Raw genomic sequence first — 14,628 nt, 5'->3', positions numbered from 1 at the left:
TAATGGCTGTACATCCTGGTACTATTCAGTTAGCAATTACTAATTTAATTTCTTGCTTGTTGAAAATTTGAAGCTCCCAGAATTTTAATATTATAAATAACTGCTATGCACACTGTTTTACACTAAAGGTTTTTTTCCCTTTCTCCTAGTGAATTATTCCCTTGAGGATAAACTTCTAGAAGACAGATCACTGGGACAAAGTGAATCAAATTTCTTATGTCCATCATGTATGACTGTTACATTGCCCTTCAGAGGACTGGGTCAAGTTTCAGGACTATAGCAGTGCATTTCCACAACTCTGGTCCTCCTTATTTTTCTTAGAGTAGGATTTTATCATTCTTTGTTAGTGATAGGTTTTAGCATACAATGATTTCATATTGTCTTAAATCTCCAACACTTCAGATATGAGCAAAGGAAGGCCAACACACCCAACCAGAGCTCTCTGCTTCTCGTGGCTCCTCATTGCCTAATCATTACTTGGCACATTACTCGTGTCTCCACTAGTATTTCTGTGTAGCTGTTTTATATATTTGTATAAAATTAATTTTTACATACACTAAAAATATAAACATTCCTGTTTCTAGCACGAATGAAACCACAGAGGCTGTGGCTGACGGAGACTGAACAATATGGTAAAAACTTGGCAATTACAAAAACAGTTCGGTGTTACTAAAATTTGTGGGTTTAATCTCAAAGAATTCCTTATAAACAAAATTATGTATGTGAAGACATTTATTTAAACAAATTTTCTTCTGTATAAATACTCAAAAGTAGAAAAGTTGTACAAGAAACCAGTTTTCTGAAATTATTTTGGGTCACTGGCAAAAGCTTTATTCTTTGCAGATTAAAAAAAAATGTGACCACTTTTGTGTAACCTAAATATACTATCTCAGATACATAAAAGTTGAAGAATGTTGACTTAAAAATTATAATGTTCCTGAAAATACAATTTAATGAATACTGCAACTTCTCCAATGTAAACATATTACTTTAAACAAACAAAATCTGTTTTGGTGAAGAAAAGACATTTTAGCCAGGCATGGTGGCTGTAATCCCAGTACTTTGGGAGGCCGAGGCAGGCAGATCACCTGAGGTTGGGAGTTGAAGACCAGTCTGAACATGGAGAAACCTCATCTCTACTAAAAATACAAAATTAGCCAGACATGGTGGTGCATGCCTGTAATCTCAGCTACCCGGGAGGCTGAGGCAAAAGAATCACTTGAACCCGGGAGGCGGAGGTTGTGGTGAGCTGAGATCGCACCATTGCACTCCAGCCTGGGCAACAAGAGTGAAACTCCATCTCAAAAAAAAAAGCCATTTTACACAATTAACCTATGCTACCTAGTATTACTAGCACCAGCAACCTGCCTACCAAATACCCTCCCCGCTGTGTAAACAATGCAGGAGAAAGAACATGTCTCGGAGTGTGCACCATCAGGAAGCATGTGGGAAAGGAGACGTGTGAAGGATGCACACATCTATGAACAGGGAAGATAGAGAGCAAGATCCCAAGACTGGACGGACATCGGAGGAGAGAAGAGGAAAGAGAACACATCTCATTGGTTTTCCTGGAACAGAAGGCATCTGACACGGGCCTCATGGCTAGAAGATTTTCACCAGCACAGATTAAAGGGGCTGGTACCAACCAAAATTAAGAGTCATCTATTTGTGAGGCGGGAAAGGAAAGATGCCCTAAGTGACTCCATGTGCCTAGAAAGGGGATCTCAAAGTATGGCTCCTGGATTAGCAGCATCAGCATCACTTGAGAACACAGGAATACAATTTCCTGCCAGGCGCAGTGGCTCACGCCTGTAATCCCAGCACTCTGGGAGGCGGAGGTGGGTGGATTGCCTGAGCTCAGGAGTTTGAGACCAGCCTGGGCAACATGGCAAAACCCTATCTCTATTAAAAATACAAAAAATTAGCCAGGTATGGTGGTGTGCACTTGTAGTCCCAACTACTTGGGAGGTTGTTATCAGGATCAATTCAACATGGGAGGCAGAGGTTGCAGTGAGCCAAGATCGCACCATTTTATTTCAGCCTGGGTGTAGACAGAGTAGACTCTGTCTCCAAAAAAAAAAAAAAAAAGAAAGAAATACAATTTCCTGATACTCGATTCTGACCTACTCAGGCAACCTCTGGGCCCACAGGGACTCCGATGAACACTGGAGCTCAAGGACCTCATCTGATCCTGATCCAGGTGCCAGACAGCACAGACTCTCCAGGACAGCCCCGCATAAAACAGCCTGCCTTGCTGGTGCCCCACCAGGAAAGTACACTGTGTACTTGATGCTTGATCTCACGTAGAAAAGATGGCCATGGGCCGGGCGTGGTGGCTCACGCCTGTAATCCCAGCACTTTGGGAGGCCGAGGCAGGATCACCTGAGGTCAGGAGTTCGAGAACAGCCTGACTAACATGGTGAAACCCCATCTCTACTAAAAATACAAAACTTAGTGAGGCATGGTGGCACGTGCCTGTAATCCCAGCTACTTAGGAGGATGAGGGAGGAGAACTGCTTGAGGTCAGGAGTTGGAGACCAGCCTGACTAACACGGTGAAACCCTGTCTCTACCAAAAATACAAAACGTAGCTGGGCATGGTGGCCCATGCCTGTAATCCCAGCTACCTGGGAGGCTGAGGCAGGAGAATAGCTTGAATCCGGGAGACAGAGGTTGCAGTGAGCTGAGATCATGCCATTGCACTCCAGCCTGGGTGACAGAGTGAGACTCCGTCTCAAAAAAAAAAAAAAGACAGTCATGGTGAGCACAGGCGGCTTGGGGGGGCGGGCGAGAAGCAGATGCAACAGCACAGGCTTTTCTAGAATGTTTCAGAGAGGACTCCTGGATTTGAATCCCAGCTCTTCCACTCACGTGGAGCTATGTAACATCGGTCTCATACCTTAACAACCCTGAACCTCAAACTCTTCGTCTAGAACAGAGTAGCAAGTTGTATCTTATGTCGGCGGAGGATTAAATGAGGTCCTATGATGAAGCATCCAATGTAATGTACAATATGTACTCGGCATGTAACTACCAGCATTCTTATTACAAGTCTCACACAATAATAATGTGGTTGATTCTGATATGTTTTTAAGCAGAAGGAAAGGTTAGGGAGTAAATATTGCAGGGAGCAGATCGGATTGAACTAGGAGGACTAGACTTGGGACGGCCCTAAGATGTTAATAGTATTTTGAAATGTTTCTGTTTTCACCAGTCTGCAAACATTAACTATAGTATTAGGTATTTTATAGACAATGTCTAACTAGGAACATATTTCCCAAACTAATAAACTCTTCTCTTTTTTTTTTTTTTTTGAAACAGAGTCTCACTCTGTTGCTCAGGCTGGAGTGCAGTGGTGCGATCTCTGCCCACTGCAACCTCCCCTTTCCGGGTTCAAGCGATTCTCCTGCCTCAGGCTCCCGAGTAGTTGGAATTACAGGCATGCGCCACCATGCCCGGCTAATTTTTCTATTTTTGGTAGAGATGGGGTTTCACCATGTTGGCCAGGCTGGTTTTGAACTCCTGGCCTCAAGTGATCTGCCTGCCTCGGCCTCCCAAAGTGCTGGGATTACAGGCATGACGCACCGCACCCAACCTGAAACTAACCAACTCTTCTATGCCTACTTTATAATATTTACATTCCTATATATTTAATTATAGCTGTCAGCTTTGGTACCAAGGAAATAGTGTTTTTTGGTTTCAAAACTTGGCCTTCAGTGAGTCGGTTAAAAGTAAATTCTTTTACTTTTAGATGCAGGAAAGGAAAAAGTGTTTTTGCTACTCAAAACTATCTGATAAAAATGTCATTGTCTGATGACTTTCCTGAAAAGCCTCAAAAGAGGACTGTGAAGACTTCTTAAGCCGCCACCTTCTTTGGAACTTGTGTAGCCAAAGGCTCTGGAGTAGGCAACAAGCAGAACCATGTCATCAAGGGGTGTGTGAGGGAGAGCCACAGTGACAGTCTTGGGACAGAGTGCACAGTCTGGGCTTTCCTGATCATTTCTGGGAAAACATGTCTGGTCTAAGAGCCATGCCAAGTGCCATAAGTTCCACGGTTGCTGTTTCTAAACAAAACATGAGATTCTGGCGGCCAGTGATTCTCTCTGCCAGGAGAGGTGCTTGTTTGGTTGTCAAATTCTCTATTCACAAAAGACAAAACTCAGCTTGGGAGAAGTCCTATTCCACAGTCCAAGTTCCTACATGAGGAGAAACTGAGTCTGCTGTCGGGAACTGTTAAATAAACACTGCAGAACTGAAATAAGACTTGAATGATATGACTTCCTCGGGAGTCTTGGTAGATAACTTTTTTTTTCTTCTTTTTGAGACGGAGATCAAAAAAGGAGTCCAGTAGCATGATCTTGGCTCACTGCAACCCGCGTCTCCTGGGTTCAAACAATTCTCATGCCTCGGCTTCCCAGGTAGGTAGGACTACAGGTGCACACCACCACGTGTAGCTAATTTTTGTATTTTTAGCAGAGATGGGTTTTTGATATGTTGGCCAGGCTCGTCTTGAACTCCTGGCCTCAGGTGATCCACTCACCTCGGTCTCCCAAAGTGCTGAGATGACAGGCGTGAGCCACCACACCCAGCTGGTAGACATCTGTTTCTACATAGTGTTTGCAAATGGCCAAAGACTGTGGGAAGTAGTCATAGCTACTTGTCATGTGTGGGGATTTTAACCTTTAAGGTGAAAGGCCTCCTAAGTCTGACCTGGGGTCTCTGCACTCCTGCTCTATCTTTCTTTCCTTTTTTTTTTTTTTTTTTTTTGAGACGGAGTCTCACTCTGTCCCCCAGGCTGGAGTGCAGTGGTGCGATCTTGGCTCGCTGCAACCTCCGCCTCCTGGGTTCATGCGATTCTCCTGCCTCAGCCTCCCGAGTAGCTGGGACTACAGGCACCTGCCACCATGCCTGGCTAATTTTTTGTATTTTTAGTAGAGACAGCGGTTTCACCACGTTAGTCAGGATGGTCTCGATCTCCTGACCTTGTGATCCACCCACCTAGGCCTCCCAAAGTGCTGGGATTACCGGCGTGAGCCACTGCGCCCAGCTGTATCCTTCTTTCAGTAATGAAGTGAGTATACAGCCATCTTTTATACCTGGGAGAAATTAACTAAAACACAAAACACCACAGCCACTGCCAAAGCAACTAGTGATACAACTGACGGACAGTGGGCACCTGCTCAATCCACAGGCTCTTCCTGAACATCCCCAGCTGCAGGTCCAACATTTACCCGCAGCCCTGAGGAGCTGCCTCTGCAAAGCAAGGGAGCTTTGGTTTTCAAAACCAGCCTGAAGGAGGTCTCCCATGGACAGGACTGAAAGGCCTTAACAGCTATAAAACGCACTGCACAGAGTGAGAGCTACGCACCTGGTATAAGGGTTCGTTCCAGCAACAGTCTTATTTCAAATGACAATAGTTTACCACAAGTTAGGAAAGTTTCAATGGAAACTCCCAAGTCGGAGTACTTTGAGTCTCGTATGTTTCCTATCTAATGCATGTGGCCTCTTAAAATAAGTTTTTCTTTTTCATTCTCAAATATGTTGGTTAGAAATCAAGTGGCCTTACCTTATGTGACCAGGAAGGTCTAAGCTAGGACATTCCAGATGGAAAGAACATGGCAGATGGCCCTCGGTCACACAGAGCTCAGCTCCCGTCCCAGCTCTGCTACTACCCAGCTGTGTGTTACGGGATGAAATATGTCCCCCCAAAATTTGCATGTTGAAGCCCTCACCCGCAGTGGGACTGTATTTGGAGACAAGGTTAAATGATGTCGTACAGATGGGGCCCTGATTCAATGGGACTAGCATCATTATAAGAAAAAGAGACACCAGGGTTGTGCACATGGAGTCCAGGCCATGGGAGGACACAGCAAGAAGGCAACAGGCTCAAGCCAAGGAAAGGTCTCTCCAGAAACGGGCTCTGCCAGGCCTTGTCTTGGACCTCCAGCTTCTAGAACCAAGAGATCAACTTGTGCTGTTTAAGCCGCCCAGGCTGCAGGATTTCATTATGGCAGCCCTGGGGACTCATGTGCTGTGTGGGGCTGCCAGGCACGCCCCACTGTCTCCCCAAGACTTAATGTTCCCATATGGGAAAGGGGAGCACGGCACTTCCTAGGTAAGGCAGACAGCAGTAGAAAGCTCTAGCACAGGGCACTCAGAAAAGTGGTCAATAAACGCTGGTTACCGCCAATACTCTGGTACAACAGAACCCCCATCATCTCAAACCTATGGGGACAGAGTAAGAAGGAGAGGGAGATCCACTCTGTGCGGCCATGAGTCTCTAACCCCCGACACCACTGCTCCTACGAATAATATGGGGAAATCAACCCTCCTCTGCAGAGTAGCCAGAGTCCTTGGCAGGCAAGCAGACACCCTGGGCCTTTAGGACCCTCCTCCCCACTTCCTCCTGAACCCGTCCATCTACAGCTCTGCTCTCCGCCTCCCTCCTGTTCTGCCACCACCTACTTGTATATCCCAGTCCAGTGGGATTGTCCCCACCTCCACTTCCCTGTCCTTCCCTCACCCTCTCCTGTCTAACTCAGTAGAATTCACCATTCCTTGGCGTGACACCCAACCACTTGCACTGGGGGTCATGGGATGGGATCGTCAGTACACACCTGAGCTGAGCCTGGGGGCTGCAGACACCTTCTGCCTCCTCCAGCCCTAGCAGGGGACCCGGGGCATGTCACACAAGGACCAGTGCACAATTGTTACTAGTTGATCAAATCTGATAAAAAATAATTTCAGAAATAAGTATCTTATTGATTTATCAAGACAAAAAAAGTTCTGGCAACATTAACTTTGAGAATCTTTCCTCTACTTGTGGGAGAGTTTGTATTTCTGAGCTCATGGGGAATTGGATTTCACCACCACTGTTTAAGAAAATAAGCACTATTTTGCTGAAACAAATCACTTAGATATTACCCCAGTGAAATGGGAGGCAGGCAGGGAAGTGCTGGGTAGAGAAGGGCAGGCTCCCTGGCGAGAGCTCCACCCTCAGGCCTGTGCCCACAGACCTAGGTGAGGACAGGCATTCCAGTTTTTGCGCCCAAACATTGCATTTTCCAAGACCACCCTGGCCTGCCGCTCCCCCCCATCCTGTGCCCATAAAAACCCCGAGACCCTAGTGGGCACACACACAAGTGGCTGGGCGTCAAGAGGAGCACACCAGCAAAAGAACACACCAACAGACTCTGGCAGGCTACCAATGGCAGAACGATGTGGATGACGTGGAATTCAGCCGGGGGCGGCAGGAGGAGAGTCCGGCCACTGAGTGGCCCAACTCCAGGGGAAGACCACCTTCCCACTCCATCCCCCTTCTGGCTCCCATCCATCTGCTGAGAACTACTGGCACCACTCAGTAAAACCTTGCACTCATTCTCCAAGCTGAAGTGTGATCCAATTCTTCCTGTACACTAAGGCAAGAACCCCGGGATACAGAAAAACCCTCTGTCCTTGCAATAAGGCAGAGGGACTAATTGAGCTGATGATCACAGGCTGCCTGTGGACAGCCAAACCGAAAAGCACACTGTAACACACGCCCGCTGGGGCTTCAGGAGCTGTGAACGCCCGGCCCTAGACCATGCTGTGGGATCGGAGCCCACGCTCCCGACAATCCGCCTGTCTGCCTGCCCCCCTAGGGGTCTAAGCTGCAGGACACCGAAGAGTGAGCCACAGCCCATCACATGCCCTGCGAGGGAGATAAAGGAACTTTTCTTGTTTCACCAGCTCTGGATAATGGATACACAGAGGACACACTGAGTCTTAAAACTAACTTCCGTTCTTGGAAATGCCATTCTGTTAGCCTGGCAGTTGGTCGTGTATGAAGCACCTAGGGCTACACTACTTCCTATCACCCTCATGCAGCCCTCATGACCAAGGGAACTATTCTTTTCGATTGCTTTGCAGATTTGTGTATAAATGATGGAGTTTGTGCTTTGGCTAAAGTAATTCCAAATAAACATTCTGCGCATCTTGTGAGGAACATATTGTCACCCACCAACGTTGCCAAAAGGGCGGGGATGTAGGGGAGGTGTGCCCGATATACTCAAAGACAGATGACTGTCATTTCACGTGTAGGCCTCCAGATATTCTGGACTGTTCTGGCAATGACAGTATGAGATTTGAGGAGTCAAAGTAAAAGCACTGATACACCTGCCTGGCTATTACATTAATCATCGTAACTGGGCCGGGTCTGTTGTGAACCGGGCTGAATATAAGACTCTCAGGGAGTTGTTCACCCAAGTGAGGTCAATTAGCTTGCAGGGCACGGAAGTTCACTCTGTAAATTATCTGCTTCTGGGGAGCAAAATGGGCCCGATGCCCAGGCAGAGCTGATTTGCCATGTGGGTGGGCATCGTACGCTTGGCGAGCCTCTCGCTCGCTCACCTTGGTTCCTCAATGGTGGGGCTTAATAAACGTGAGCCGTCCTCCTGTAAACCTCTGCCTACGCAGGGAGGCCGCAGGCCTGTGGAGCTCCTCTCTCCACCACCCTGAAGGAAGGGCACTGCCGTTCCTCTCCATCTCTTCCAATCTCTATCAAGTTTCAGCGTGGTCTTCACATTTGTTTCCTCCATGAAAGCAGCACACGCCGGTGAGGCAGTCAACCAACTCGCTGTGACCAGTGTCAAAGTTTCAGGAGCTGTTAACGCGGGCGTCATTAGGCTGCTTTCATTCTGCCCACGCCACACAATACACCCCTCGTGTTGATCCCAGGTACCAGACAACACAGGTCGGTGGCCTGCGGCAGGCTGGACGAGGGGATTAACTCCAGAGGTTCCTTTCACTTAATTGACAATTGCCTCTTTCTACTCAACTGAGAATCAAAAACACGCACGGCTTCAAAACAGTTCACAGGCCCGATGGCGGGTGCGGCGGGCTTGCCCCGGGCAGGCCGGCTCTTCCTCTGACAGCTTGGGAAGGCTTTTCCCGCGGCTTCAGATGGCTGCTGGGAAACGACTGCTCTCACGGCTGACTCCCTGGAGGTGGCCATGACATCAGGGTTCAAGGTCAAAATGAAGACTTAAAAAAAAAAAGTTTTTTTGAGAGATGTTGTTCCTTTGGTGCATCCACCGAGCATCACAAAAGGGAGCCTGCCCGATGGAGGGTCCCCTGCAGCGCCCTGCAGCCCAAAGAACTGAGAAACTGTGCCTTGGCGGGCATCGCAGAGGAAGGACCAGGGTGGGTGGCCTGCAAGAAAAGGACCCCCACCATGTGACCACCGCAGCTGTCAACAGGGCTGTTGCCTCTTGATGTACACCTCTCTGCCTACACCTTTCTTCGAGGCAAGCAGAGACCTGGTTCTCTCAAAACATCAGCCAGTTGATCAAATAAACACAAAACTTCCGAAAGTCGTAGGCAGTGTTTTTCCCATGAATCTCTAAGAGCTCCCTGTGAGTCCTGCTAGCACTTAAATCCTTAAACACAAAACCACGAGCGCAAGACACCCTGGCCAAAGCTGGGCCAGGCCAGGGGCGGCCCCCCTGAGGGGTCTGCATGACAGGGAGGGGTCGTCCCCATGGCCTGAGGTACAGAGCGCGCCCCGCACACTTTCTGTATTTCTCATTCCTGACTAACCCTAGGAATGCCAATCCCCTGATGGTCCAACCACAAACCAGGGATGGGGAATAATGGGTAAATACAGCTGGCCTATCTGAAAAAGGAAGAAAAGACTCCCAAATGGAAGCATGATAAGGCAAAGATGGTATCTTCGATTCTTTTTTATTCTCTGAAACCTCGTGAGACAACACAAAGTCTCAAAAGGTGTAGTGAGGAGGTTCTGTGTGTCCCCACCAAGTAAAAATAATATGCTTTCAATTGCGTAAGCACGATGAGATAAACTGAGCATGATTTTCAAAAAATTCAAATCCTTCTAGTGTACGCTACCAAGTGCAAGGCAAGTCTTGAACGGTTTCTGCAGCCTGGACATCAGAGGCAGGAGGGGATGGCCAGGTTCTCTGGCCAGGGCTCTGTGAAGGGCAGGGAGGAGGCCAAGGCGTATGGCTGTGTATCTGTACTCAAATATAGAGATTAAAAAATGCTAAAGAGAAAGAAAGAAAGGAGAGCACACAGCTGCCGTCCCCCAAACAGACCTCCCATCTGCCACCCACGATTTGCATGTCACCTTCTCCGGGCTCATTTGTACTTCATTAACTGCCATTGACTTAACAAGATTTATGCAAATGGCACCATAGGAGCTCCCTAACTCCCACTGCAATCAAGTGATTATGTATGTACAACTCTCCACAGCAATGAAAAATTAATACGTGACAAGCCCACTCGCCGCTGAGCCGGGCCTCTGGCTTTTCTTTTTCTTGCTTTGCTTTTTAATTTTTACTCGAATAGACCTTATCTTATCAGTAAAAAAAAAAAAAAGAAACCGAACTCTCTGAACCAACCTCCTCCAAGACCCCAGAAAGGACACCAAAGGAGAAGTAGACCCAGGTCCGCAAGAAGTGAAGTTATAGTCCAGAAAATAAGTCATATTCTTGATGGGGAATCTTTAATTGGGAGAAAGACGAAAGAGATAATGTCATTGACCATCATGATTCGGTGAGCTCCCACAATGAGGTGGGGGGAGCCTGGGTGCTTACAGCGAACGAGGTATCAGATGGAAGTGAAAGGGGGTTAACATAAGCCACTGCGACATGTACTATCTGTAAATTCAGGGGTTAGAGGTTGCAGAGAGTGTTGAAGGCTGCCTTGCCTGGATCCTAAACCATCCATTACAAGACTCCTGTTGGGGGAAAGAAGAGTCTGCATTAGCAACTCCACGCAGGTTGCTGAGGTTCTAAAAATTAGGCAAAGGTGCATGAGCTGGTGTGTGAGGCTTCGATCACGCAGACCCGAGTCTTTCACATGGGCTAAGCACTAAGACACGGTTCTCTGCAGCTAGGGACAAGAGCAGAGAACATGTTTGCGGCAAACACGGTAAGGACGGGAATGGAATGATGCCTCCCACCCAGAGAATGGCTGAGCAGGGCTGTATTATCCCTGGAGAAACATGTTGCTGCAGGCAGTCTCGGAGGTTTCTTTATACAGTCATAAGATATTTTTGTCTCAGGTCGTGGTTCACTTACTTAATTTAAAACATGTAACTTTGCTTCCTAAGCTTTCTGAAGGCTTTTCATCAATGGAAAGTGGAGAGAGTGCAGACACAGGGGCAGAGAGGCCTGGTCCGAATCCTTGGACCTACTTCCTAGCTGCCTGGTATAGGGCCCTCCCTATCTCTGTGTTTAAAATAAGGAGAACACAGCTACCATAACTGTGGCAATGTCGAGGATTAAGTGGGATCTCGTATGAACAGCACTTACATAATAAGCACTCATTTAATTGTTCATTTATTCAACAAATAATTTGGTTGAGTTTCTAGAATATGGCCATCAGGCTCCATCCCCTGCAATCCTCTCATTTCATTTCCATGCTGAAGTCATCACACCAGGAGGGTCAGGAATTCAGGCTACCTGGAGTGATCTATGTTCCTTTAGAAACAAGGGCACACACAGGGATGTGAGATAGATCGATACAACTGTCTGCAAACCCACATCAAACCGCCCGATGCACAGAGAGGCTTTGACAAGGGTGCCCTGAACATGATTAATTTAAAAATCCAGTTTTGCTAACATTTAAAAATTCTCTGTGGAACCTCCACATCTAACTGCTTCAACGGCTTCAGATATCATCCAGTTCCCCATTTTACAGATGAGACACCCAAGGCCTGGAGAGCTGGCCACAGAGGGGACTCTGCTGAGACAGGTCTGGATTTGAGGAGGGAGCTATCTGTGGCTGCAAGAGGGGGACAATTAGGAGGGACAAGGAGCTCCCTGTGCCCAGGAGTCACCAGGAAATCAGACCATGATTTAGATTTCAACGAGATTACTTTGAACATTCACAATCGAAAGGCTTCCAAGGACTGGATAATACTCATTTTACGCTTGATGGTCAACTTCAATCTGCACACATATTGAAAAGCTAGCCTGCAAAGCTAGCCCCCTCCACAGATGAGCAGGGTACAAATTGAATGAAGGTTCCAATTATACCGGGGGCCCGCCTGGCTCGCACAGAGGGACTCCAGCCAGGCTGGTGAGTGCTCCCACCCAAATCAACCACAGACAGGCATTAAGAAAACAGTCTATTATTAAGTTTTAATATTCCCCAAAGGAAATGTCTTGGTACCAGTTTATGAAAAAGAATGATTTTTATAATTCCAGTTGAAAAAGGTATCAATGGCATAAAAATTACACATTAAAATTAGCTTACGCAGAGTTAGGTTATAAATAAATGCACCAAGAAAGAATAAGCAACTATGTGCATGGGCCTCTGAAGTGTTTTACAGTGAAAACACCACCCACCATCAAAGTGGAAAGTTCTGTTGTTGTTGTCTTTGAATATACGGAGGGAGGAGAATTTCTCCTAAAGGTGCCCCGGGCCAATCCATATATTTGGGGCCAGTAGATGATCGTGTGTCTTACATAGATGCATGAGGGCCTTGGTGATGACCTGCAGGCCTCCTTCTTCTCTGCCTGGCAAAGGCGTGTCCTGTGAGCAAGGAAGGAGAAAGCTTGCTCCTGGGCAGGGTCGGTTACGCTGTGGGCAGAGGTGTGGTTTTTGCAACAGTTCCCGGGCTCCTTGGGAAACTCTGTGGACTCCCTCCTCTGGTCTCACCCAAGATGCTGTGGCCCTATTTAACCCCTTCCTCTCCCACATCTTCACACTGACACTGGCTGGCCCCTCTCTAAGGCTGCGTTCCTATTTGCTTCAAATGGACGAAAGCTGCACCACCAGAATAATCCAACTCCAAGTGTGGAAAGACTCTCCCCTTTTTAAGGGCAGCCAGTGCCTACACAGTTCCTAAGGGATTAGTGACGCTGTGCAGATGCCCGCAGGAGAGAGGAGAGCAAAGCAGTGAGCTGGACCGGAGGTGCACACCGGTCACAAGCCCTGTGCCTGAGAGGTGGAGCCATTCTCCTGCCCACAGAGGCTTTTGCTCAAGAAGGATGCACTCTAAATCAATTGGCTTTCTTTAACAAACCAAAAGATGACATTTCAGAAGCCGCTGTGTGGGGTTGAACTCTATTTTTATTCTCCTTGGAAATCAAACCACAATCTACGTCACACGTGGACTCCAGGGTTTTTTTTTCTTATTGGAGACATAAAGTGATTTAGAATCCGGTTTCTGGGCTAATGAAACCCTGTTCCAGGCTAGCAACATAGGCCAAAACAAATGGTTGAATTCAAGTCCTGTTGTGTAATGAGGAAGTTTAATTAAGGCCCCACATTACAGCTGTAAATGTTCCTTTATATAATAAGGTCTAAATGAAACCGAACCTAATCAAAGTTACAATTCCTTCATTAGCAAATTACAAACAAGAGCGCACAGCTGACACACCGGCTATGATTATCACAACTAATTGCCTCGTTGTTACAAACCAGCCTGAAACAGTGTTCAGATGTCCGTCTGTGAGAGCAAATTAGGGCCACGTCGGGCTGTTCCTGTGATCACAAGGGGCTCTTGTAGGCGATCTGAGTTACCCCTGTTGCCCGGCGGCCCGCGGCCCAATCAAAGCCACGCTACAAAGGCAGCCTTTGAAGGCTCTCAGCCTGGAAACGCACTCCATATGCAGGCGGGCAGCCCGCACTTCATTAGGTCTGTTGTCTCCGTTCCCTCTTCTCATTCTAATGATCCCATTTGAATACACACAGGAACTCTGCTAATTGATGTCAAGTGAGAGACTTCTACATTCATCAACAGAGCACATCAGACAGAGCTTGGCGCGGGAGCCAGCATCATCTCCAGGAAGACCCGAGGTGTGTCTCCGGCGACAGGGAGGGAAGGATGGGGAGGCTGCTCACCTGTTTAATTGGGATGGCTCGGCCGCTCCCGATGCTGTCCGCACGACTCTCCAGGCCTTTCTTCTCTTTGTCTGGGTCGCTCCCTTTCCGAGACTGCAAAGCAAAAGGAAAGTTGGCATCTGGGTAAGGGCTGCGGTTCACAGACGGGGCTCTGCCCATTTGCAGAATTCCTGCCAATACACACTTAGAAAACATGCGCGATCTATGTGTGCGCACAGACACGTCCGACAAGCAGACGGCTCGGTAGTTCATCTCCACTGACTCATCATTTTTAAAGAGAATCGTCTAAACTTTCCCCGACTTTTCCACCACAAAATTATCTTTTCTTTTTTAAAAAGTTCAAAATTCAATTACTAGAAACCAATGGGCCATATAGGAAAGTAACGCCCAACAGAAAAACGCATTCGAAAGCTGCAGTTCACACAGCCGAGGAAAAAAGGGGCTGTTCAATGTTTATTTGGAAAATCTACCACATAAACATACGTATTTAATTAATGTTTGAATGATTTTAAAATTCTGTTAACTAGTCAGCTGTGCCATTTAACGGCCCACCCTTGATTAGTATCAAGGTGCTGTTAACATTTTCCGTTTATTGCTTGTGGATGGTTGGAAAATGGCAAATTCGAAGTTAAGCTAGTGGACAATACCACAAAAAATAACGAAGGGGAAAAAAAAAAACCCCTGAAAATTGCCTTTGGACAAAAGGTCAGTATTTGGGAAATAATGAACAGTTTTATTTGACAAGGTCCTGAGTCAATTATCTCCGATGCACTGCTGA

The 14,628-nt window shown here is 47.1% G+C and overlaps 1 protein-coding gene across 11 annotated transcripts in view; it reads right to left on the bottom strand.

The window, feature by feature from the left end:
* AGAP1 (ArfGAP with GTPase domain, ankyrin repeat and PH domain 1) overlaps nucleotides 1–14,628 on the bottom strand; it is a 644,171-nt gene that overhangs the window by 312,714 nt on the left and 316,829 nt on the right. For all 11 annotated transcript variants that reach the window (XM_030802725.1, XM_012501083.2, XM_030802726.1 and 8 more), the window contains one exon: nucleotides 13,851–13,943. In XM_030802725.1, the coding sequence (XP_030658585.1) occupies nucleotides 13,851–13,943 (93 nt within the window). The remainder of the gene's footprint in view (nucleotides 1–13,850; nucleotides 13,944–14,628) is intronic.

This window comes from Nomascus leucogenys, chromosome 22a (genome assembly GCF_006542625.1).
Source record: "Nomascus leucogenys isolate Asia chromosome 22a, Asia_NLE_v1, whole genome shotgun sequence".
In the NCBI taxonomy this organism is placed as follows: domain Eukaryota; kingdom Metazoa; phylum Chordata; class Mammalia; order Primates; family Hylobatidae; genus Nomascus; species Nomascus leucogenys.
The sequence above is the reverse complement of the archived record's forward strand: the minus strand, read 5'-3'. Positions and strand labels throughout refer to the sequence as shown.